The 26,836-nt window shown below is 43.9% G+C and overlaps 1 protein-coding gene across 2 annotated transcripts in view; it reads right to left on the reverse strand.

The window, feature by feature from the left end:
• HDAC9 (histone deacetylase 9) overlaps nt 1-26,836 on the reverse strand; it is a 1,057,517-nt gene that overhangs the window by 23,816 nt on the left and 1,006,865 nt on the right. For both annotated transcript variants that reach the window (XM_073677842.1, XM_073677846.1), the window contains 3 exons: nt 22,920-23,042; nt 5,593-5,797; nt 785-999 (listed from right to left, as the gene is read on the reverse strand). In XM_073677842.1, coding sequence (XP_073533943.1) covers nt 785-999; nt 5,593-5,797; nt 22,920-23,042 — 543 coding nt within the window. The remainder of the gene's footprint in view (nt 1-784; nt 1,000-5,592; nt 5,798-22,919; nt 23,043-26,836) is intronic.

A 26,836-nucleotide genomic window follows, 5' to 3' on the forward strand; every position in this document is an offset into this window, starting at 1 on the left:
ATTGTTAGACACAGCAAATAACATTACAGAGTAGGGTCGCATTTATAAGATTATCTCAGCACAGGAACATTTTTTGTAACACATCCAGCTGTGGAACTTATTATTATTCTAAGATCTATTAATTAAAATGTACTATTTTCATGGGACAACCCCTTTGAGGTTAATATTTTCTAGTTAAAATAATTGGATTTTATGGTATTCAAATTGCTGCAAGTGTGGATCTAGGTAGGTGTTGGTCTCCTCATATATGTGACTTCTTTTTTCATGACATATACATTGGGGGGAGGCCCAAGAATGGTAAATTCACTTTCATGATGAATTGTGTATGCCACCTGCAGAGAGGCAACTAAGCATCAAATGACCCAGGGCAAAAACTACAAATCTGTTGGGATATGATTAAGTATATCATGAAAATATACAATATGAGGATGTAAAGGACTTATTAAAAAAAACAACTAATAGCATGTTTTTCTAGGGTAGTATTGGGCTCTTTTGCCTGTAGTACCTCTGTGTGTCTGTATAGGTTGTACAAATGGTATGTCTAGCTCTGATACACACACACATTCACAAGAAAAGCCTGCAACAGGCGCTGGGTCATCATGACGGGTTTTGGGTTGTGATAGTAATAATTAACGCAACCGTGAAGCCCCATTTTTACATTAAGGGGTTCATGCTGATCCATTGATGCCCCTGGTATAAATGTTGTGTCTTTTGGACATGATGTAAATGACTGTATTACAACATCATATCAATACATGAGTGTTTTCATATATTAATTGCTCACTTTGTTCATCTGAATCTGATGCTGATACTTTTTCTGTTTCTCCAGGAATTGCTGATGTTGCTGCTGAATGACGAGCTGCGCCAGGGTATTCTGAGGAAGGGGAGCAGACTGCGTCCTGTGCAGGGGTCTGTGACGAGGAAGTTTGTGAACCACCCTCCCAGCCGGTGAAACTCTATCTTTTGATCCGAGAGGGGCCTGAAGAATCTGAGCTCCACCTGAGGAGTGAGAGAGAAAGAGAATGATTCTTCGTTATTAATGGGATGAATTATACCCGTACAGAAAAAATAATATTACACAACCGTCCATCAGCATCAGTTGATTGATAAGACACTGACATTGATAAGATCATGCCATTTTTCGTAGAATGAACCTGAGCAAGGAACAGCTTATCATGTAATAATGTAAATCGTGCTAACTTAAAGCTTCACATGGGGGTCCACCCTTGTATTCTGCATGGGGAAAAGATGACAGTGGGCTGTCGAGCTCTTGTGTACTACGAAATACACCAGGTGTTAACATGCTGTTGGGCTTCTGTGTCCTTCTGGTTCTTTACCTTTACAGGTAGGTTTTATAGTTTTCTGTCACTGTTTGATGACCCAGAATATTTGATAATGTATATATAATATAACATCATTTAAAGAAATATCATTGTACCATTAAGGTGATGTTCAGAAAAACCAATTTTCCATATAATACAGTAAAATACATGTAAATAGGGCTTTCAAAAACACATCAACATGTAGCTCAAAAACCTATGGATTTTCACTGTGAAAATCGGTGGCAAAATCCATATTAAATACATGCAGATTTTTTACAGATTTCTAATAAATTTCCACAGCATCTGACCTTAGCCATAGGTTTTTCTGTTACCTGAATGTTTTAACTAATTATTTGTTGCTAAGGTTTGTTTCTTTGCTTTTAGGTGTAAGTGAGTATGTTTAACACTTCTAGAGGAGCGTTTCCAATTTTAACTATCTTTTAACATGCCAATGAGAACATCAGAAAAGGTCCTTGAACCTGGCCCCCTCACGCATTGCCAGAGGTAAAACTGGCCAAACGCGTTAAACTATACATAGGAATGAAGGAATGAATGGCTTAGCTGAGCGTATTTTGTATGGGGAGAACAGAGTAAAGTCGGCTGTAAGATGGTTTGGCCAGCAACCATCTCGCCTTGGCTTTTTCCACACACAGTAGCATTCATTTACCCAAGCACTCTTGTGTTGCCTATGAGAGAGCTACCTCAAAACATTGCGGTTGCTTATCTCCAGAAGTACAAATGGAATGGTAGTCCGAAATCAGACATGGCAGAACTATATTTCTCCTGACAATAAATTGTCCGGGTCCCCTATACACATTAGACAGTTGGCTGAACCAGTCAATATCAGCGGGTACAGACGACATTTGTCTAATGTATATGGGTGGAGGGGGATTAAGTCTCTGCTGGAATAATCTGGCAGCACCTTATTTGCTCACAGAACAAACGGATTTGGGGATTTAATTCTAACTGCCCAATTCTTATCTTCCCAAACATAATCTGTTAGTATAGTATAGCAGAAGAACATGGACTATTCATAGTAGTGATGATGCCACAAATAAAGAAACTGGAATCACAAGGGTACAGGAACAAACATTATATATTGTACATACCATGCATTTCGGCTTGCATAGCAAGTTCACAGCTCAATTTATGCAGCTGAAACGCGTTGTTTGTACAATGAATAATGTTTGTGCCTGTACCTTCATGACCCAATATCTTTCTTTGTGGCATAGACCATTTTCTTTCATGATACTATGCCTAGATTGGGGATCAAGTTGGATGATTTCCTCAGTTGGACTATAGTGGCTTGAAGCCTCTTGATATTTCACTGTCTATCATGGCATTGTGCCCACTCATAGAACAACACAGTAGGGTGGGAATAATACCTCATCGTTTTGCATGTTTTTAACCTTTTCACTCTTTTGTACTACACTTAGATAGTGATCTCTCTGCTGCAGTTCACTCACATTATTGCATTTATCCAATGGATTCACAATCTGTTAATGGGGAGTCGTCAGGTATAGATGATAGGCAGATTCAGTAATCGGTGGGTCCATCCATCTTTTTCAAATGTATATGGGGGGCTTTAGAAAAGCATTTGGCTTGGTTAAAAATTATAATATGACTAAAACTACATCAGTGAAGGTCACAGTGAATTTTAAAAATGATTCATAGAAACCAAGGAAGGTAGGGTTGGAAGGGACCTCCAGGGTCATCGTGTCCAACCCCCTGCTCAATGCAGGAGTCACTAAACCATCTCATACAGATGTCTGTCTAGCCTCTGTTTGAAGACTTCCATTGAAGGGGAACTCACCACCTCTCGTGGATATCTAGTGGACAAGTTGGATAAGTAATACTGTAAATGCTAGATTGACTGAGTCCAACTGCTGAGACCCCTACCAATCCAGTATTTATCCCCTATCGTAAAAAAATGTAGTTAAGTTAAAGAGGAACAATAAGCTCTTCTGATATGTCAATGTTAGCATTCTTTATTAAATATTTCTGTAGAATCTTTTTTCTTTAGGACTCTTGGATGTGTTTTACCATTCCTCTGTTACTGCTCTTACAAATAAATGAATATATTAACCACTGTTATCTACTGGAGGTGTGTCCAGCATAAGCTTACTGTCAAATCAGTGCTGCTGACAGTATCCGACTGTGTAGGGACACGCCTCTAAGTCAATTTATTCATAAATATCTAGGATAGATAACAGAGGGGGTTACATTGAGTGGAGTCCTAAGCAGGGAAGCCCTCTTTACATTCATACACCTACACATGTGGTCAAAATTGTTGGTACTCATCGTTTAATGAAAGAAAAACCCACAATGGTCACAGAAATAACTTGAATCTGAGATAAATTATAATATATTTAAAATCTATTAAAATGAATAAATGAAAGTCAGACATTGCTTTTAAACCCTGCTTCCACAGAATTTTTTTTTAAAATTAAACTCATGAAATAGGCCTGGACAGAAATGATGGTCCTCTTAACTTAATATTTTGTTGAACAACCTTTTGAGGCAATCACTGCAATCAAACGATTCCTGTAACTGTCAATGAGACTTCTGTACCTCTTGACAGGTATTTTGGCCCACTCCTCATGAGCAAACTGCTCCAGTTGTCTTAGTGTTTGAAGGTTGCCTTTTCCAGACAGCATGTTTCAGCTCTTTCCAAAGATGCTCAATAGGATCTAGGTCAGGGCTCATAGAAGACGACTTCAGAATAGTCCAATGTTTTCCTCAGCCATTCTTGGGTGTTTTTAGCTGTGTGTTTTGGGTCATTATCCTGTTGCAAGACCTATGACCTGTGACTGAGACCAAGCTTTCTGACAATGGGCAGCACATTTCTCTCTAGAATCCCTTGATAGTCTTGAGATTTCATTGTACCATGCACAGATTCAAGACACCCTGTGCCAGATGCAGCAAAGCAGCCCCAGAACATAACAGAGCCTCCTCCATGTTTCACAGTAGGGACAGTGTTCTTTTCTTCATATGCTTAATTTTTCCTTCTATGAACATAGAGCTGATGTGCCTTGCTAAAAACTTCCATTTTTGTCTCATCTGTCCATAGGACATTCTCCCAGAGGCTTTGTGGCTTGCCAACATATAGTTTGGCAAATTCCAGTCTGGCTTTTTTATGATTTTTTTTCAACAATGGTGCTCTCCTTGGTCGTCTCCCATGAAGTCCACTTTGGATCAAACAACGATGGATGGTGCGATCTGACACCGATGTTCCTTGAGCTTGAAGTTCACCTTTAATCTCTTTAGAAGTTTTCCTGGGCTCTTTTGCTACCATTCATATTATCCGTCTCTTTGATTTGGCATCAATTCTCCTCCTGCGGCCATGTCGAGGGAGGTTAGCTACAGTCACATGGATCTTAAATTTCTGAATAATATGTGCAACTGTAGTCACAGGAACATCAAGCTGCTTGGAGATGTTCTTAGAACTTTTACCTTTAACATGCTTGTCTATAATTTTCTTTCTAATCTCCTGAGACAACTCTTTCCTTTGCTTCATCTGGTCCATGTTGAGTGTGGTACACACCATGTCACCAAACAGCACATTGAGTATCTGTAACCCTATATACAGACCCACTGACTGATTACAAGATTGTAGACACCTGTGATGCTAATTAGTGGACACAACTTGATTTCACATGTCCCTTTTGATACATTATTTTCAGGAATACCATCATTTCTGTCCAGGTCTATTTCATGAGTTTAATTTTTTTTTTAAATTCTGTGGAAGCAGGGTTGAAAAGCAATGTCTGACTTTCATTTGTTCATTTTCATAGATTTTTAATTTATTATTACTTTTGTCAGATTCAAGTTATTTCTGTGACCATTGTGGGTTTTTCTTTCATTAAACGAGGAGTACCAACAATTTTGACCACGTGTGTATATATACTGTGTATGTAAATGGATTGATTCCAAGGGAAAGGGAAAGGATTCCACTCTCAATGGAGAAAAAAGTGCTGATATGTTACGTGAGAAACTTTTTTTTGCCTCTTGCCAAATCTCTTGTGGAGTTCAATCATTTTACAGCAGCCATGAACACACTAAAACCATAGAAATATAAAGCGGCTCAGATTAAAATCCTTCAGATAAGCAGTATATCTTCTGTGAACCTACGACATGTTTCAGCACCTGGTAATAAACTGATGCGGATTTTTATATGGGATAAAATGTCCTTTCTATTGGTCATTGTTGCTATTAACATTGCAAAAAGGAGAAACATAATCTGCAATTTCGCACTGACTCCCATTGTTACCTGTGGCTAAAAGCTTCTGTTGGCGCATTTGTTCTTTGAGCAGTAAGTGCTGCAGTAAGGCCTGGTGGCTGCTGCTGGTCTTGCCCTCCAGGGATATGTGAGCTGAAGATACAGGCAGGGCTCCTGCGTACTGTCCGGGGAGCGATACCCCCTGCCTGGGCGCCTGAGGCTCGTTCTTTTGTTTTTCTTTTAATGAAGATGAAGCCTGCAGCACAAAATCAGAGAGTTATTCTAATCCCATTACATGGATGTTAGGTTATAAGTGCTCTACTATTTACTGCTAATGAATACGTGACTGTATCTTAGGTAAAAGAATAAAGGCCTACAGACTAAAGCTGGGCTGATGCAGGAGAGGAGCACATCTAATAGGAGGCTTCCTGCACTGATCATCTTTGGTTGCTGATCAATGTAGGATATGGATGAGTTGGGTCGACCAGGGTAGAATCTTCTCTTAGTTATAGCAGCTGCAAACACAGGAGGACCCCTGTGCAAGAACAATATCTGGGCCCTTTGCAGTCCAATAGCTCATCATAATGGACAATTCCATCTGTTTTAGATGTTGTAGTGGGTTCCCTTACATCTTGGACCCCTGGATGGCTACACAGGTTGCACCAGTGGTGTGTTCACTTAAAGGGAACCTATCTCCAGGTTTTCCCTATGTAAACCACATACACCACGTTTTAGCCCTTTTTAATAGTATTACTGCAACCCATCGATATGAGCTCAACTGCTACACATACCTCCGAAGATGCCTTTTATATTAGTATAGCATGCTAATCTGCGCTATATGTTAATTAGCCTGTTTTACTTTCCTGCCTGTGCAGGTCTTATTCCCAGCTGCACAGGCACAAGAGTTGAGTAAGCTGTGTGGGTGACGTAGGATATGGCATCCATCCCAATCAAGGCAGGTAGGAATGGCTGTGGCCAGAGAGGAAGTGGCACTGGGCATGGTCTGAGACCACCCAACAGACCTCTTGGTGCTGATTGACATATAACCCCAGATCAGGATTGCCAACCACACAGAAATTTCAGGACAGTCTGTAAAATAGAGCAGTTTTTGCACTGTCTATAGAAAAATTTTTTAAGGCATCTATGATTTTTTTATGATTTTTGTCAGATTATTTTGACTGTAAATATCATTTTACAGTTTACAGTGAATGCTGCTGTTGTCTTCATAACAGAAGTATGGACTGTAGACATGGATCACTTATCATCATAATAATTTATCATGGTTTTCCATTGTGTCCGTACAAAATAATGTCTGTCTGTGATTTTTTGATAAGCTGTCCAGAAAAAAATGAACAATCAAGTTGGCAACCTTACCTAGGATAATTATAAAAGACATGTTCAGGGAAATGCTCAGCAGCTGAGCTTATACCAATGGGTTGCAGGAACACTATTAAAGAAGGCTAATAGGTGGTTGACAGGTTTTATATAAGGAAAACCTGATGACAGGTCCCCTTTAATGGATGTCCAATGTGGATCAAAAAGTAGAGTCCTGAGCAGGGAAGCCCTCTTCACATCCATCTGCACCAACAGCTCTTAGAGAGACAATCGCTTTAAATTATATTGTCAAATAACAGATAGCAAGTAATAACTAAATAAGTAAATTAACAAATTGGTTGTGGTGACCTGTAAAATATATCACTTCCACATTCATGTGCCCCACTGATTAATACGGCTATGCGACCTTAATTGAGAAATAAACCGAGTAAAGGAATTACAAGTGTAACCCCATAATTCTAGCATTATATACTAAGAAAGTGCGATTTATTTAATAGGACCGGGTTCAGCTTTATGAATAAGGGCATTATGAATCCGTGAAACACATATGATTAAGGTACTTATTTTGTTTGGGGAGTAAATCAGATCTGGATCTCATCAACCATTAATTACTGTCACCGGGAGTTTAAGGATGAAGAAGGACAGATATTTTCTTGCTTTCACTCCCTTATACCTGGCTTCAGAGCAAGTGATAATAAATCCACAGTAGTTATTTAGTTTGGCGGGAGAACAACATACATACAGTGGTATCACTCTCAGCGGACCCCTCCTGTTTTTACATGTTTGGGATTACTAGCACAAACTCACGTATAGAAATGTACAGAATTTTGTATTGCTTGCCTAATAATGGCTTCCCAGATGGTGACAGCAAGAACAGACTGTGTACTAGATCTGTTCACCACCACCCTGTTTTATAGCTTACGTTATTCTGGGTGGAAGAGTTTAGTTTACTGTCATCATTGTTTTTTCCATCTTTATGTACAGTGCCTACAATTAGTATTCAACCCCCTGCAGATTTAGCTGGTTTGATAAGATGCAAATAAGTTAGAGCCTTCAAACTGCAAACGAGAGTAGGTTTTATGAACAGAAGCATAAATCTTACAAACCAAAAAGTTATGTTGCTCAGTTGAATTTTATTAAATTTTAAACATAAAAGTGTGGGTCAATTATTATACAACCCCTATGTTTAATATTTTGTGGAATAACCCTTGTTTGCAATGACAGCTAATAATCGTCTTTTATAAGACCTGATCAGGCCGGCACAGGTCTGTGGAGTTATCTTGGCCCACTCCTCCATGCAGATCTTCTCCAAGTTATCTAGGTTCTTTGGGTGTCTCATGTGGACTTTATTCTTGAGCTCCTTCCACAAGTTTTCAATTGGGTTAAGGTCAGGAGACTGACTAGGCCACTCCAACACCTTGACTTTTTCTCTCTTGACCCAGGCCTTGGTTTTCTTGGCTGTGTGCTTTGGGTCGTTGTCTTGTTGGAAGATGAAATTACGACCCATCTTAAGATCCTTGATGGAGGAGCGGAGGTTCTTGGCCAAAATCTCCAGGTAGGCCGTACTATCCATCTTCCCATGGATGTGGACCAGATGGCCAGGCCCCTTAGCAGAGAAACAGCCCCACAGCATGATGCTGCCACCACCATGCTTGACTGTAGGGATGGTATTCTTGGGGTCGTATGCAGTGCCATCCAGTCTCCAAACGTCACGTGTGTGGTTGGCACCAAAGATCTCGATCTTGGTCTCATCAGACCATAGAACCTTGAACCAGTCTGTCTCAGAGTCCTCCAAGTGATCATGAGCAAACTGTAGACGAGCCTTGACATGACGCTTTGAAAGTAAAGGTACCTTACGGGCTCGTCTGGAACGGAGACCATTGCGGTGGAGTACGTTACTTATGGTATTGACTGAAACCAATGTCCCCACTGCCATGAGATCTTCCCGGAGCTCCTTCCTTGTTGTCCTTGGGTTAGCCTTGACTCTTCGGACAAGCCTGGCCTCGGCACGGGAGGACACTTTCAAAGGCTGTCCTGGCCGTGGAAGGCTAACAGTAGTTCCATAAGCCTTCCACTTACGGATGATGCTCCCAACAGTGGAGACAGGTAGGCCCAACTCCTTGGAAAGGGTTTTGTACCCCTTGCCAGCCTTGTGACCCTCCACGATCTTGTCTCTGATGGCCTTGGAATGCTCCTTTGTCTTTCCCATGTTGACCATGTCTGAGTGCTGTTCACAAGTTTGGGGAGGGTCTTAAATAGTCAGAAAAGGCTGGCAAAAGAGATCTTTAATCCACACATGTGAAGTTCATTATTCTTGGTGCCTGAACTACTTCTTAATACTTTAGGGGGACCAAACAGAATTCTTGTGGTTTGAGGGGTTGAATAATAAATGACACTCTGAATTAACTTTTTACGTTTAAAAAAAAAAAAAAATTTGCTGCAGTGCATTTCCCACTTCCAGGCTGATCTACAGTACAAATGTCACAATGCCAAGTTAATTCCACATGTGTCAACCAGCTAAATCTGCAGGGGGTTGAATACTACTTGTAGGCACTGTACACATGCATAAAAAATAGAATAAAACACCCATATAAGTCCCTGGAGTAATTCTGCTAAGCGGTTTGTGTTTTATTATCATTACAAAACAACTTGACGTTTCGGTCAATCATGTGGCCTTCATCAGAACAGGGAAACCTCTTACAGACAGTTCATAGCTCATAGAGAAGTGCTGGAGAAATGCACAACCGTGCGGGAGATGTGGCGCATCTGGATGCAGTGGATGAACCTGTACTAATAAATCACAAATTACATTTTTTGCATCTACTTTGGAGTGCCAAATTTATTTCACATGTTTTTATTGTTTGTTCACTGATTAGCAATATTGCATTGCATTGCTGGGGTTCTGGGTTCAAATTTAACCAAGGACAATATCTGTTTTTTCTCCCATGTCTGCGTGAATTAAGTACCACACACCAAAGACACACTGATAAAGAGTTTAGATTGTCAGTGATAACAATGCCTGTAAAGTGCTGCAAAACATATTGGTGCAATAGAAGTAAAAAAATAATAACAATACCCACAATATCAGTGAATCTGTTACAGTCTTAAAGGGAATCTGTCAGCAAGTTTTTGCGATGTAATCTCACATCAGCATGATATTGGGACAGAGACCCTGATTCCAGCAATATGTCACGTAGTATAGTGGGTGCAGCAGTTCTGATAGAGTCACAGTTTTCTTTGCTGCAGATCTAGCAGAGCTCAGTTGTTGAAGTGTTTATAACCTCGCCCACATCACTGACTGGCAGCTTCCTGTGGAGTGGTGGAGTGGTTGGACTAGGAGGCATGATGCCAGTTGTCCTCTAGTCATAATCTCCTGCTGATAAAACACTGATTGTATTAAAATAGCAAAACAGCCTAGTGAGTGACACATCACTGGAATCAGGCTCTGTTCCACTACATCATGGTGCTCTCAGATTACACAGCAAAGAACTGGTGACAGATTCCCTTTAAAGGGGTTTTCTGCCAGTTAAACATTGATGGACATGTGAGAATGATGACCTACAGTATATCATCAAGCTGATATCAGTAGGGGTCTGACACATGGCACCCCACTAGTGATGAGCGAGCGTGCTTGTTTAACCCTTTCACTGAGCATGCTCGGGTGCTTACCGAGTATCTTCGGCATGCTCGTATATTATGTTCCAGTCCCTGCATCCGCATGATTTAAAGCTGTTAGCCTCATCACACGTGAGGATTCCCTAACAAACAGGCAATCCCTGCATGTGTTGAGGCTGTCTTACAGCTGTAAATCATGCAGACGCAGGGACTTGAACATAACATACGAGCACTCCGAAGATACTCGGCAAGCACCCGAGCATGCTTGGTGAAAGAGTTAAACGAGTATGCTCGCTCGTCATTACATGCCACCAATCAGCTGCTACTAGCTTTGGCAGTAGCAGGATATAAACATAGAATTGCACTGCAAAGTCCAGCTTTGTTCAAAATGTAGCAGTCACTGACAAGTACCGCACATCAGCTACTATAAAAGAATAGGAGCTGATCTGCAGTACCCAGCAGTGGCTGCTACACAGTGAATGGAGCTAGACAGGTCAGCTTCTTTACATACAGTAGTCAATAACAGCCTATTTGGTGGGGGTACAAGTTGTTGGAAACCCACCAAGCTGATAATGATGATCATTGCTTGTTGTGCAAATCAGTTCCTTTTAAGGATTGGACCACTGTCAATCCAATAACGGTGGTCTATCATAAGGACAGGACAACAGTGTTTTAGTCCCAGAATTCCCCTTCAATTGATTAAATTACTAATAAACTTCTATATATTAATTTGGCTCCCAATTTTGTATTATTTTAGGAATTAGAAGTGACTGTAGAGGAGCTGTAGACAGGAGAAAATATTTTATAATAAGGTAATTTTTTAAGATTATTTCTAAATTATTTAACTTTTCATTATATCACATTGAAGCAATAAAAAAAAAATTGCTAAGAAGTTGGACACGACTTTCCAGCAATCCGATAATATGGAAGTAATCATTTTGGATCTGTAGTAACACTAGCCCTGGGAGGGCAGCAGTAGGGTCTGATACAGCAGTATAAAAATTATAACAATATTTGTTCTCCACTGCTGGTCAACAAGCAGGGACCGGCGCTGGCAGAGAAAAGCAAGGAGTTAAGGACTGCAAGTGCACTGACGCATCCACTAATGCACTTGCAAACCTAATTTGCATATCATATCAATCAGATTCATCTTTCAAATAACGATAGATTTTCGATCGTATCCACTTTTTTTAGTAAACTCTGAGGTTGTTGAACTTTTGACCATACATTATCTGTTCTGATAATGAATGTAAACATTATCCCTTTAATCCATTGCATTTAGTAGCATGGGAAGTCTGAGCCCCTACAATAATCATAAGGACTGATCACATGTAATGCTATCCAGCGGAGGCTGGAAGACACTGTCCGGCCATCCAGTGTACTGCTCTCCAATAACAGGACTGTCATCCCCACTAATATCACAGACAGTAATAACAGGAGAACATAAAACACAATCCACATGTTTTATTTGAGGTGCCGGCAATATTTCTCAAAGCCGTTTTAGCATCTGATTACCACATCCCACATGAAAAGGTTTGTTTGGGGCATTTCTGTGAATAGCATGGTCAATTAGCATGCAAATGCTGGTGATGAACACATCATAAATACTTTTCTTATTGCAAAGGGTCATTTTTCTACCCAGGAGAAATGCTTCAAAGAAAGTGTAAAAAAAAAATCCACATGCCATGTTCTCATTGCTAAGCAATGGCCATAAATAAGTAAATCAGAAGATAGAAAAGCAGCCAAAGCTTGATAATGAGTTTACTGTAGGCATATTTCCATTTCTCTGTAGCTGTCATCCTCATTTTTTCTCTCCTCACAGGGAAGATGCAGCCATATTGGTAACTTAGGAAATGAGAAGGAGAATAATTGCTCTAGTATAGTCAGTTTGTCATAGTAAGGCTTAGGACTCCTCTCTTAGTTCTGGAAGACCACTACATGCATAGCAGGAAAAATAAAAATGAGCCATTAAAAAGATTTCACAATACAAACTGCACATGTTATTAAATACACCTGATGAAGCTGGTATATTTACTGTGGAAAATCCATATCAGAGAATAATTCATCATCATATAACACAATCTCTGTCCTCCCATCCTGACGATTCCTCAGTGTCCCTACTCCCTGCTGCTTCTGCTGAGATCTCACACTGCAGCTGTCAGCCGAGCTGGGTAGATGGAGACTGAATACACTTGATAAAGAGTGATTCACCGACTCCAGTCAAAGATGTAAATAGTTCATTTATTGTGCAGAGATGTAGAAGACGTAGAAAAAATAGTGGAAATGTAAGGACATATGCGACATAGATCAACCTTTTGATCCCCCCCGAGTCAAAAAGTCGATGGGGCTAAGAGGGAGGAAGTGAGAAAAATTGCGACAATGCTTTATGGGATCTTTGAAACTGGAGGGTGCAGGGAATTGCTCTTTAACTTGATTACGGGAAGCAAATCCTGTTCTACCAGAGCCTCCGTGCTTTACTGTGTGCACCCAATTTCCTCTACTTACTGAATACACTTGCACTCATGAGCCATTTCATTCAATAGCTGGACTCATAAAATGCTCATCTTAATATCAGAATTATACAGTCATTCTGACATGGATTTTCAAGGCAAGTATACTAGCCTCATCAGGTCTAAGAGATCTTTTAATGATGTATGAAGTTGGCAATGTGAAATCTGAAGACAGATACAGAAACATGTGGATTGCTATTCCAAAACTCTTGGAAAGTTTGATAACCACCTATGGAAGCTAAAAACCTGCTAGGAAAAGGAAATTATTGTATTATTTTTGAATTACTTTCTGCCTTTTCCACAGAATCCAAAAATTAAATGAAAAATGAATTGTAGGGTCACCAAAATGAATTATTTGCACTTACTTTATAGCTTTTTGCACATTTTTCAGTTGTCCAGTGAAAAAGGAATTTTAATGAGTATTTTGCATCATAATTACATCTGTGTTTTTCCCTGAAATCTATCAGTGTTGACAACTGAAAGGTTAAATGCTGGATGTGGGTTTTGCCTTTGATATATTCTCTGTTCAGCCGCCTTTCTTTACTGATCTGTGGTTTTACTCCCACACTTTCCTGACCCATCCCCTCCATTCATTACTAACCCTCATTTTATTTAGAATAAATGCATTATATATGAATAGTTTTAGAAGATCTGACATTTTCTGGGGGGATGCTCATAGGCTCCCCTTTACATATAAGACAACATGGGAGATTGTGATGTGGTTGAGGTCACACGGTTTTGTACCGAAAGTATTAAAGAGGAAATATTACTGTTTTTATAGAAGCCAACTACCACATGTAGAAGCTTATATACCGAATCAATAATTGTCACTTGATGTCAAATGTATGATACAACAAGGGTCTAAAGCTTCTAGTTCAAAAACAGCATTTTTGTCATCGTTTTGCCTTCATAGTAATTTACTGTAGTAGCCTAATGGCAAAAATGGGTTACTGTGGGGGGGTCACCGTGGGGACATCATATTGTGTGTGGGAGAACTATTGTAGCATCATGCCATGGGGGAAATGGGCAGGTATCAATCTTTGGGGTGGATCTTATATTGTGTGTCGTAGAACAGTGGGGGAAACATACTGTGTTGGGGCACTGTGGGAACATCATACTGTGTTGGGGACACTTTGCGGCATCATACTGTGTTGGGGGCACTTTGAGGCATCATACTGTGTTGGGGCACAGAGGGAACATAATACTGTGTTGGGGGCAGTAAGGGGACATCATAATGTGATGGAGACACTGTGGGGGCATAATACTTTCTTTAGGGCACTGTGTGAATATCATAATCATTGGAGGCACTATTGAGATCTCATATTGTGTTGGGGACATAGTGGAGGCATCATACTTTGCATGGGTCACTGTAGGGTCATTCTACTGCGTGTAGGGGTGTGTACTGTGAGGGGAAATTAGTATGAGGGAATTCACTGTGGGAGCATCACAATTTGTGTTTGGGGGCATCATAATAAATGGGGGCCATCCAAAGGGTATCGTAACGGGTGACAATACTAAGAAGATTCAGTAGGGACACTATTTCTGTGGACATCTTTGAGGTGGATGTCATATTGTGCGTGGGAGAAAGATGGGTGAAATATACTGTGTTGGGGCACTGTGGGGACATCTTACTGTGTTGGGGACACTTTGAGGAATCATATTGTGTTGGGGGCACTTTGAGGCATCATACTGTGTTGGGGCAGTAAGGGGACATCATACTGTGATGGAGACACTGTGGGGGCATAATACATTCTTGAGGGCACTGTGTGAACATCATAATGCATTGGAGGCACTATTGAGATCTCATATTGCGTTGGGGACATAGTGGGGGCATCATACTTTGCATGGGTCACTGTAGGGTCATCATACTGTGTGTGTAGGGGGGTGTACTGTGGGGGCAATTTGTATGAGGGAATTCACTATGGGGGCATCACACTTTGTGTTTGGGGGCATCATAATAAATGCGGGCATCCAAAGGGTATCGTAATGGGTGACAACACTAAGAAGATTCAGTAGGGGCACTATTTCTGTGGCCATGTCACAATACATGTACCTCTACTTGTCTTTAAAAGTTGGGATGTATCCACTGCTCAGATGAATTTTTTTATTTATTTTTATTAGGGAGAGGTTTACCTATGGGGCCCTATGATTTCTATGTAGCTCCTTCTGGTCAAAATTGTCTAATGTTTGCAAAGTGAATGGTTGAAATCTAAATGTAAAGTTTATTTTCTATCCAGCATATATAGATTTACACTGAGTGGCGCAAAGGGATTGATATAAGTGCCATAACTTGATGAATAGTTTTTCAAAAAGGCTGTAGAGGGAATGCAGAAGTGCACGCTTTACAGTAACATAAATGATTGAGAGGCCTTTGGCTAATACAGAATATAAGATTGAAAGATTACTGGCTGATGGAGGGAAGCGTGATTGAAAGATTTCTGGCTGTAAAAGTCCGGTGTCTAGTCAAAAGAAGCAGAAACTACATGACATACTGAATATAAGATTTCAAGATGTATTCAGGATATAACATTGCATTGTAACACTGCTGCATGAAATATAGATACGGGACCTCCCGGTTCTTCCCACCTCTGCCACCCCACTCCTCCAATATCCAAGGCATAAGTGTCCCAGTGCTTTATTGTACCAAAAATTTGACATTTGAAAAAAAATGCAGCATGACCTTCTGCTAGCTGTATTGTATATATTTTTACTTTAGACAGATGGGTGATCTTGTTAATATGTTAAAAGGAACTTGTTATCTGATTCATGTTGCCCAAACAACGAGCATCATGAATCAGAATCCGGCTGCATCCCTATGGACACACATAGGAAGAGACCTGTCAGTCAAATCGAGCAGGGCAACAAGAAGCCCCCAGGGACATGCCTTGGACTAGTCATCCAAGATGCATGGTTCGCGACCGGCATTTCTAAGTATGTTTCCTCTCAAACGAAGCAGAGTTTCAGAATGAAACAGACACAACTGCAATAAAGAGCTGTGCTCTTATAGATGCTGCGTTTAAGCTTCCCTTGAAAGAGAAGTTTATGGGAAAAGATTCTGTATAGTTTGTCATTCATTGACATAAACACAGCTAATTTCAGGATTAGGAGTCCAGTGGGTGGTCTCACTTAATGATTGACAACATGTCTGTTCACAATGACTCAGGAGAACCTCCCCCTGGACTCCTAAGCCCAAAATCGGACCAGCCTTAGATCAATAAATGTCATGATATACAGAATCTTTTCCAACAAAACTATTTATTAATCTACTCTGCTCTTCCTGCTGTGTTCAATACTATCTACGGCTCCGACTGCATTTTCAACATTTAAAATTGACATTAAGGTGATCAAACAGATAAAAAATTATAACAATTGTGTAGTGCCGGCGTCCCTGCCCTCTGCTAGGCAGGGACGCTGCTCCCCTCACCGCTCTGCTCCGTGCCCGGCTTCCTCCCCCCGCTCTGCTGTCAGCGCGCGCTCCGTCCCGGCGTCCTCCTCCTGCTCTGCTCTCAGCGCGCGCTCCTTCCCGGCCCCTGTGCTTAGGGCGCGCGCGCGCTCCCCTCCTCTTAAAGGGGCCGCGCGCGCCGCCCTAAAGAGTCCCCGGCCAATGGCCGGAGGACTTCATCATATATAAGGCACCTCCTCCAAAATGGAGGTGCCCGAGCAATGTTGTTTGCACCTGTGTCTCACCTGTGCTTCAGCCCTCAGGTCCCGTTGCCAGTTACCTGCCAGTTTCCTGCCAGTTTCCTGCCAGTTACCTGCCAGTTACCTGCCTGATTCCTGCCTGAATACTTGTTACCTGTCTGCCAGTCTGAGGTCCGACGGTCTGCCTTACTACTCCTGTCAGTCTGTCTAAAGGACCAGCCTGCCCGCTCACCTGGGAGCGCATATCAGCTACCTGCCTGCTTGCCTGAGGTCCGACGGTCTGCCTTACTACTCCGGTCAGTCTGTCTATGGACCAGCTTGCCCGCTCACCTGGGAGCGCTTCTCCGTTATCTGCCTGCTTGCCAGCCCGGAGGCTCCGTTGTCACGTGCTGTGACCACCAGCTATCTCAGAGACTCTTGCCCGCTCACCTGGGAGCGCATCTCCGTTACCTGCCTGCTTGCCAGCCCGGAGGTCCCGTTGTCACGTGCGGTGACCACCAGCTATTCCAGAGACTCTTGCCCGCTCACCTGGGAGCGCTTCTCCGTTACCTACCTGCTTGCCAGCCCGGAGGTTCCGCCGTCACGTGCCGTGACCACCTGTTATTCCAGAGACTCTCGCTTGCTCACCTGGGAGCACACATCTACCATCTGCCTGCTAGCCTACCCGGAGGCTCTGCCATCACAGGTCGTACCTACCCTTTACCCAGAGACTGCCCTGATCACTTGCCGTATCTCCCTGTCCGTTCATCCAGAGACTGCCACCCGCTCCCTTACAAGGGCCGCCCCCTTGTATAGTAGCTCAGAGGTTCCGCCTCCCAGACCCGTTACAGTCCCCTTGTATAGTAGCTCAGAGGTTCCGCCTCCCAGACCCGTTACAGTTTGCTCGGGCCATGGAACCCGGTGGCACCCAAGCTCCCTCGCTCTCGGACCTCTGTCTTGAACTGTCCCGTCAGAGGTCCCAACAGGAGGCCATCCTGGGTCACCTGCGGAATGTTAATACTCGCCTGAACACTCTGTCTGATCCACCAACAACCTCCGCCAGTGCCATATCTTGCAATCCGGCAGCTCCACTGCCCACTAATACTATGGTATCCTACCCCGGACCCCGGCTTTCTGCACCTCCTCGCTTCGGAGGCGACCCCGTCCAGGCTCGGGGCTTCTTAAATCAGTGCACCCTGCATTTTGAACTTTTGTCCTACCAGTTTAACTCCGACCGGGCCAAAATTGCCTTCATCATGTCCCATCTCACCGGGGAGGCCCTGGCCTGGCTGAATCCTCTATGGGAGAGAGGAGACCCCCTGGTGTCCAACTTGCCTGCTTTTCTCACGGCTTTCCGGAAAGTCTTCGACGAACCCGGACGGAAGACCTCATCTGTATCATCGTTGCTACGCCTCCGTCAGGGGAGTCTCACCGTGGGCCAATATGCCATACGGTTCCGTACCCTTGCCTCGGAGCTGGCCTGGGATAACGACGCTCTGGTTTCCGTCTTCTGGGAGGGTCTGTCCGGCCGTATTAAAGATGAACTTGCCGGTCGGGACATTCCTACCACTCTCGATGACTTAATAACTCTTGCCACCCGGATTGACCTAGGGTTCCAGGAGCGTGCCAAAGAGGTCACCCGTGAGAGAAGGATTCCACGTTTAGCTCCTACTTTCCAGAAACCCGTCATTCCCTCCATCTCTCCCCAGGTACACTCTCCTGAGCCTATGCAGGTCGACCAGACCAAGATGGTCAAAACCCGTCAGGACTCACGCCGTGCCGAGGGGAGCTGCTTCTACTGTGGCAGTAAGGAGCACCGGATCCGTGCCTGCCCGGAGAGGTCGGGAAACGCCTGTGTCTAGGTTCGCTCAGAGAGGTCCACCTAGACAAGAATAAATCCTCTCCATCCCTGCTGTTGTCAGTTTCGATCATCTACGGGGAGAACCGTTATTTCGAACTAGCCCAACTTGACTCTGGAGCAGCCGGGAACCTTATTTCACAGTCCCTGGTTGAGAAATACCGCATCCCCACCAAACCTCTGGCTGTACCCTTGTCTGTCGCTGCCGTGGATGGGGGCCTCTTACCTCGCCCCATTCAACTCATCACCGAATCCATTACCCTGCAGGTGGGAATGCTGCATTCTGAAAGTATCTCCTTTCATGTTCTGCCTGGACTCTCTCACGCCCTCTTGCTAGGTCTGCCCTGGCTCCAGAGACATGCACCCGTGCTAGACTGGCAAACCGGAGAGGTCCTTCGCTGGGGACAAGACTGTCATAAAACCTGCCTGGTTCCCGTCCATCCCGTCCGTCCCTCTCCTACCCCGCTAATCTACCTGGACTTCCGATTCCTTATTGGTCTTATGCAGATGTCTTTAATAAAAAGGAGGCAGAGACATTACCACCACATAGACCATACGACTGTCCCATCGATCTGCTACCCGGTACTACTCCTCCCCGTGGGCGTATCTATCCTTTATCCGCTGCTGAGACCCGGTCAATGTCCGAATATATTGAGGAGAATCTGGCCAGAGGATTCATCCGGAAATCTACCTCCCCGGCGGGAGCAGGCTTCTTTTTCGTCAAAAAGAAGGACGGCTCTCTCCGTCCCTGTATAAACTATAGAGGCCTAAACCTGATCACGGTGAAGAATAAGTACCCCCTTCCGCTCATTCCAGAATTATTTGATCGTCTGAGGGGGGCTAGGATCTTCACCAAACTGGACCTTCGTGGGGCGTACAACCTGGTTCGTATTCGTCAGGGGGATGAATGGAAGACGGCATTCAACACCCGGGACGGCCACTATGAATACCTGGTAATGCCCTTTGGTCTCTGTAACGCTCCTGCCGTCTTTCAAGAGTTGGTCAATGACATCTTCCGGGACCTTCTCTACTCCTGCGTAGTGGTGTACCTGGACGACATCTTGGTCTTCTCTCCGGATCTTCAGACTCACCGGAGGGACGTTCGTCAGGTCCTGCTCAGGCTAAGGCAGAACCATCTCTACGCTAAATTTGAGAAGTGCCTCTTTGAGCAGACCTCGCTTCCGTTTCTGGGCTACATTATCTCTCAGAGCGGCCTACAAATGGATCCTGAGAAACTGTCTGCCATCGAGAAATGGCCCCGACCGGAGGGGTTGAAGGCCATTCAGCGATTCCTGGGCTTCGCCAACTACTACCGCCTCTTCATACCACACTTCTCTTCCCGGACAGCCCCAATTTCTGCGCTCACCCGTAAAGGTACTAATCCCAAAGAGTGGCCACCCGAAGCAGAGGAGGCCTTTCTTTCCCTTAAACAGGCCTTCTCTTCCGCCCCGGTGCTGCATCGCCCAGATGGCAATAAGCAGTTCTTCCTGGAAGTTGACGCCTCCTCCTCTGGAGCCGGAGCGGTACTTACTCAAAAATCATCTTCCGGGAGGATGGTAACTTGTGGCTTCTTCTCTAAACTCTTCTCCTCCTCTGAGCGCAACTATTCCATAGGAGACCGAGAGTTATTGGCCATCAAACTGGCATTGGAGGAGTGGCGTTACCTGCTCGAGGGGGCTCTTCACCCGGTAATAATTTACACTGACCACAAGAACTTGGCTTACCTCCAGCATGCCCAGAGACTTAACCCGCGCCAAGCCCGGTGGTCCTTGTTTTTTGCTCGTTTTGATTTTGTCCTTCATTTTCGCCCGGCTGACAAAAACGTCAAGGCGGACGCCTTGTCTCGATCCTTTCTGGTGTCTGATCTCGAGGAGGATCCGAAACATATCATCGATCCTGCCAGAGTAATGCAGGTGGCTCCCGTGAGTCTAAATCGTCTTCCTCCTGGTAAGACGTTCGTACCAGTACCTGATCGGGAGAAGATCCTACACTGGGGTCATTCGTCTAAACTAGCTGGCCACGCCGGTCAGAAAAAGACCCTCCAGCTTATTACCCGGCACTACTGGTGGCCTAACCTGCACAAGGATGTAATAGACTTTGTTTCTGCCTGTGTGTCCTGCGCCCGCAACAAAGTTCCGAGACACCTGCCGGCCGGCCGCCTCCTACCTCTGCCAGTACCTGCTGCCCCCTGGCAGCATATAGCGATGGACTTCATTACTGATCTGCCCGTCTCTGCCGGTTGTACGGTCATTTGGGTGGTCGCTGACCGCTTCTCCAAGATGGCTCACTTCATTCCACTGCCAGGTCTTCCGTCTGCACCCGAGCTGGCTAAAGACTTTATCCGCCACATCTTCCGTCTTCATGGCCTGCCCCGTCACATCGTGTCGGATCGTGGGGTACAGTTCACTTCCCGTTTCTGGAGAGCCACTTGTAAATTGCTGGACGTCACCCTGGACTTCTCCTCCGCTTACCACCCACAGTCTAATGGTCAAGTGGAGCGGATCAATCAGAACCTGACCAGTTACCTTCGGCACTTCGTTAATGCCCACCATTCTGACTGGGTGGATCTCCTGCCATGGGCCGAATTCTCGTACAACAATCACGAGAGCGAGTCTTCCTCCAAATCCCCGTTTTTTGTAGTCTACGGTCAGCATCCTCGGATCCCGTTTCCCGTCTCCACCTCGGCGGACAATCCGGCTGCGGAATCTCTTGTTAACAAATTTTCCTCCATATGGGAGAGTACCCGGTCCGCACTCCTTCTGTCATCCGAGCGTATGAAAAGACACGCTGACAAAAAACGTCTGGACCCTCCTCAATTCCGCCCTGGGGATAAAGTCTGGCTCTCGTCCAAATATGTCCGGCTCAAGATCCCTTCCTATAAGTTAGGGCCTCGGTTCATCGGCCCACTGGAGGTCATCAGTCAGATCAACCCGGTGGCCTATAAATTGAAACTCCCGGCCAACTTACGGATCCCTAACTCCTTCCATGTGTCTCTCCTCAAACCTGTGGTGCTTAACTCTTTTTCCAAGTCTACAGGTACGCCTCCTGCTCCGGTTTCTGCTGAGGACGAGTTTGAGGTAGAGAACATTCTTGCCACCAAAAGGGTAAGAGGAAAGACCTTTTTCCTGGTAGATTGGAAGGGGTTTGGTCCTGAGGAGAGAACGTGGGAGCCCCGGGAGAACATCCATGCCCCTCTCATCCTAGCTAAATTTCTGTCTGGCCTAAAAAAGGGGGGGCCTAAAGGGGGGAGTACTGTAGTGCCGGCGTCCCTGCCCTCTGCTAGGCAGGGACGCTGCTCCCCTCACCGCTCTGCTCCGTGCCCGGCTTCCTCCCCCCGCTCTGCTGTCAGCGCGCGCTCCGTCCCGGCGTCCTCCTCCTGCTCTGCTCTCAGCGCGCGCTCCTTCCCGGCCCCTGTGCTTAGGGCGCGCGCGCGCGCGCTCCCCTCCTCTTAAAGGGGCCGCGCGCGCCGCCCTAAAGAGTCCTCGGCCAATGGCCGGAGGACTTCATCATATATAAGGCACCTCCTCCAAAATGGAGGTGCCCGAGCAATGTTGTTTGCACCTGTGTCTCACCTGTGCTTCAGCCCTCAGGTCCCGTTGCCAGTTACCTGCCAGTTTCCTGCCAGTTACCTGCCAGTTACCTGCCTGATTCCTGCCTGAATACTTGTTACCTGTCTGCCAGTCTGAGGTCCGACGGTCTGCCTTACTACTCCTGTCAGTCTGTCTAAAGGACCAGCCTGCCCGCTCACCTGGGAGCGCATATCAGCTACCTGCCTGCTTGCCTGAGGTCCGACGGTCTGCCTTACTACTCCGGTCAGTCTGTCTATGGACCAGCTTGCCCGCTCACCTGGGAGCGCTTCTCCGTTATCTGCCTGCTTGCCAGCCCGGAGGCTCCGTTGTCACGTGCTGTGACCACCAGCTATCTCAGAGACTCTTGCCCGCTCACCTGGGAGCGCATCTCCGTTACCTGCCTGCTTGCCAGCCCGGAGGTCCCGTTGTCACGTGCGGTGACCACCAGCTATTCCAGAGACTCTTGCCCGCTCACCTGGGAGCGCTTCTCCGTTACCTACCTGCTTGCCAGCCCGGAGGTTCCGCCGTCACGTGCCGTGACCACCTGTTATTCCAGAGACTCTCGCTTGCTCACCTGGGAGCACACATCTACCATCTGCCTGCTAGCCTACCCGGAGGCTCTGCCATCACAGGTCGTACCTACCTTTACCCAGAGACTGCCCTGATCACTTGCCGTATCTCCCTGTCCGTTCATCCAGAGACTGCCACCCGCTCCCTTACAAGGGCCGCCCCCTTGTATAGTAGCTCAGAGGTTCCGCCTCCCAGACCCGTTACAAATTGAATATGTTGAATATGTAGAATATGGCATATTACAAAATGTTCTAAAATGTAACAGCTTAATCATTCACTCTCATTAGAAGTATGACTTACGTTGAGTTGAGGAGCAGCAGGGGGAAGCCCCAAGGTGATGTTGGGTAATGAAGGAGAAGTGTATAGACTTAGCAGATTCATTGACTTTTCATGATGTAGAATAAGTTGGTGTGAGGTCAAATGCTATAAGAGAAACAATATTAAATATCACATTAATCTCAGAAAACATACCTATGGGAATCATAAAAAAAAGTTTGAAAGATGAAAATAAAGTCTCCATTTGGCTTTAAACATACTAGCTATTCCCAAAGTGACTTTTGCAGACCTGTCTCATGCACTGTTTTGAGTAAAATAGACGTGAGTCATATCACTTTGGATTTTTGGACACAAAACACAGGAAGGTCTACAGAAAACAAAAGGTGTTTGTACAGCTCTATCTTACCATAAGTTACAAAAAGGACAAATAATTGTCAATTAATTACAATTCATTCCTTTATGTGACTAAATACTGAATGCCACCTTACATTAGCTATATCGCTTTTTCCAAATACTTGTCAAAGACTGGCTGAAGCTTGAAAAAGTAGTAAATTACCATACTTTATATGTGGTGGCATATTTCACTATGACCCCAACAAATGAATCGTAATAGTAATAACGTTCAGAAATTGTTGTGCAAATCTTTTCTTCAACTCAGCCCAGAAGCTTTGACTGTCATTGATTACAATTGCTGCCCATGTGGCTACCTGGAAAAAAAAGTCCAACGAAGCCATTGAGAAAAGATGTGGCAAAACAATTTCCTAGTGCCACTTCACTGTACCAAAAAGCAGTCAAGGTAGTTGGATTCCTGACGATTAGACACTGATGGCACATCCCACCAAGGACAACATCTGCAAGGAGTTTGTATGTTCTCCCCTTGAGTGTGTAGCTTTCCTCCGGGTTCTTGGGTTTTCCCACACTTCAAACACATCCTGATAGGGAATGTAGATTGTGAGCCCCAATGGGGATAGTGATGATGGTGTCTTTCAATAGAATCTCTCAGTAGGATCAACCCTCTTAAGTTGTCTATATGGCCATATAGGTCATAGGAAGCTGAATAAAGTCATACCTTAATATCTGAGATCCGATGTCTTATTCCACAGAAATCCACATTTTTTTAGATGTAAATGAGCTGTTCAGGACTATGGGCTGGACATAGATCTCCCTGAAACTCTGCCTCTAGAGCTTATTTTACATGAAAGGGAAGTTACCAGTGTGATGTGTAATGGCCGCTCTCCTGATCTCACTGCAGAGCTGTGTGTGATTATACCTGACACATCTGCAGGTTCCTCACAGCTTCCATCTCACAGGCAGACAGGGTTGCCATGCAGCAGAGCTGTAAGAGCTGCAGCAATTTTTTGTAAGTAGACAAAGCTCAGTACTACTGTTCTGTGTAAGTTACATATTTCACACTGGTAATGTCCCCTTTTATTAAAAATAATCTTTGGAGGCAAATTCTCATGCAAATCAGTTTCCAGCCCATAGCCTTGAACAGCTCATTTACATATAAGAACAATGTGGATTTCTCTGGAATAAGACATCAGATCGCAGATATCAAAGTGTCATTTTATTCAGCTTCCTATGACCTTCAAACCCATATAGAAGACTTAGGAGGGTTGATCCTACTGACAGATTCCCTTTAAAGCACTGTAGAAATTAATGGTGCTATATGAGCGAGTAAAATAAATATTCTAGTGAGTCACCATATGTGTTTTTGATACAGGCCCTAAATTACAGCACTGTGTATAATAATTACATAACTAATCCCTTACTCTTGGGAACTTACAACCTATGAGGATCTAACCATCAACGTGCCAATTTTAAAATACAACACATTTATTTCTGCTATGTGAAACCAACCTTTACACCAGTCAAATGCTTAAATATATTGGAATAAATAAGTACACCCAGAATAAAACCTGGCTCACACATACCACCCTGGGGTTTACTGCAGAAATGCAGCACTATGGCCACTGTGGTTGTAACTTATCTTTGAGCTCCTGGAAATCAATTTAGTTCTGCCATGTAAGATACTTCCGTATAGTTTCCACATGTGGTGTCACAATCTTCCTTGTATTACACTCCCTCTTTTAGCCTCTTCTACATTACTCCATAATAAGACCCACATAGGATCCATTAGAATTAGGAGCGATGGCATAATATTATCCCCAAGGGAGTCACATCAATGAAAAAGAATACCCTGTGTAACAGTATGACAACAGTGACTGCTTTCTTCCCAAACAGAAAGCATATGGGTCTGCGATAATAGACCACCTCCAAGAAGGACCCAGCACTCATAGGATTCACTAAGTAAATATAATAACTTGTCAAGCATGTAGAGGTTGGAAGGGTTGCTGGTTTTGTAATGGATAAATCTGGGATATCAATTAACTAGAGAAAATAAATTTTGTTAATGCGTAGTTGTCAGTGAAGAGCTGAGCAACACCACAATACAGGATGTTATTTAAAAATGTAACCTTCCAGGGTGAGCGTTGTCTTCTGATGCAGCCTTTGGCGGGTCTCGGGCAGTAATGGGCCAGATGAGATGGGACACGTAAATTTCCCTTTGACATTTGTGTGCACCGAGGGTGGAATGATCAACAAGAAAAGGTTGCACAGTAGTAAAAGGTGTTAAATTACTGTATTTATAGTAAATCAAGGATCCAGTCATTCATTGTTACGTGTCACCAAACAGCCTCCCCACCAGGATGGATGGGAGCTGTTAACCTTTTTATTGGTCTTAGGTGGAACACTGTTATACCTAGAATGGAAAATGAAAAAAAGAAAATCTTCATGGCTCCTAAAGGGGGCATTATTTTTATGAGCGGTCATAAGGGAGAATGCCTTGTTTGTCTACTTTGCTTATCACATACCTAGGTTACAAAATGGGTTAGCGGGATCAGTTTACATCAGGACATTGGTGAAAAGCAGTTGGAAAATGAGCACTTGAAATAAAAAAAATATAGCAAATTCAAAGGATATTGCTTACTGCATGTATTAATGAAGATCTGCACTTAGTGTGTCCAGCTTTGCACACCATTTTGTAATAATGCTGAAAATGGATTGGATTGGAAAATCCTTTAAAAATCCCATCAACTCAAATGGAGCATATGGCTACTATGATTAATTCACACCACTGGCAAAAATGAATGTGAACATCTCATAAAAGATTAACAGTATCCATAACCTGGAAAGTCAGGTGTGACTGCAATCAATCCCAATAACTTTCCTTTTCTCTATATCAAACACTAAAGCCTCATTCAGACATTGTCGGTATACAAGTACATGTTCTACTGTTAATTTTCACGGATACAACACATACCCATTATATTTTGGGAGGCTGTTCACATGTCTGTTTTTTATATGGGGGGGGGGCTATGTATTAATTGGACGATTGGTCCCTTATTATAGTCCGCTAGTCGGCAGTAATACGGATATTGATGGGGTATGTTTATTTATTATTAGTATACTGCTTTTTCCCTCAAGTCATTCACATGTCTGTTTTTTTTGCAGACCATATGTCGGTGTCAAAATCATGGAGACTGTTTTTTACCAGTATAACAGATGATAAGTGCCATGTTTATAGGTCCATGAAAATCACAGATGAAAGATTGATGGTAAAAACTGACACACTGACCAAACACTGATCAAACACGGATCCAATACACTGATAACACTCAAAGCATTTTTTTGCGTATGTGAAATAACACGGATGTCTTAATGAGGCCTAAGAGGTCTAGAAACCTGAGATGTGGAGTGTTGTTTGGTGAGAAAAAATAATAATGGGCAAAGTGATTTGAAATTGGGTAATTCCCAGGCTTTATATTGCTTCTTTGTATCTATTTTTTTTAAATTTTATGTTCTGGAAATGAATTAGGTTTCACTATGGATTATAGTGTAACCTCTTCACCTTTTTGAGAAGACCACTTCTTTTATCTAGA

Source organism: Phyllobates terribilis, unplaced genomic scaffold (genome assembly GCF_046119375.1).
Source record: "Phyllobates terribilis strain yellow unplaced genomic scaffold, ASM4611937v1 Scaffold_4__5_contigs__length_816908805, whole genome shotgun sequence".
NCBI classification, from domain to species: Eukaryota; Metazoa; Chordata; class Amphibia; order Anura; family Dendrobatidae; genus Phyllobates; species Phyllobates terribilis.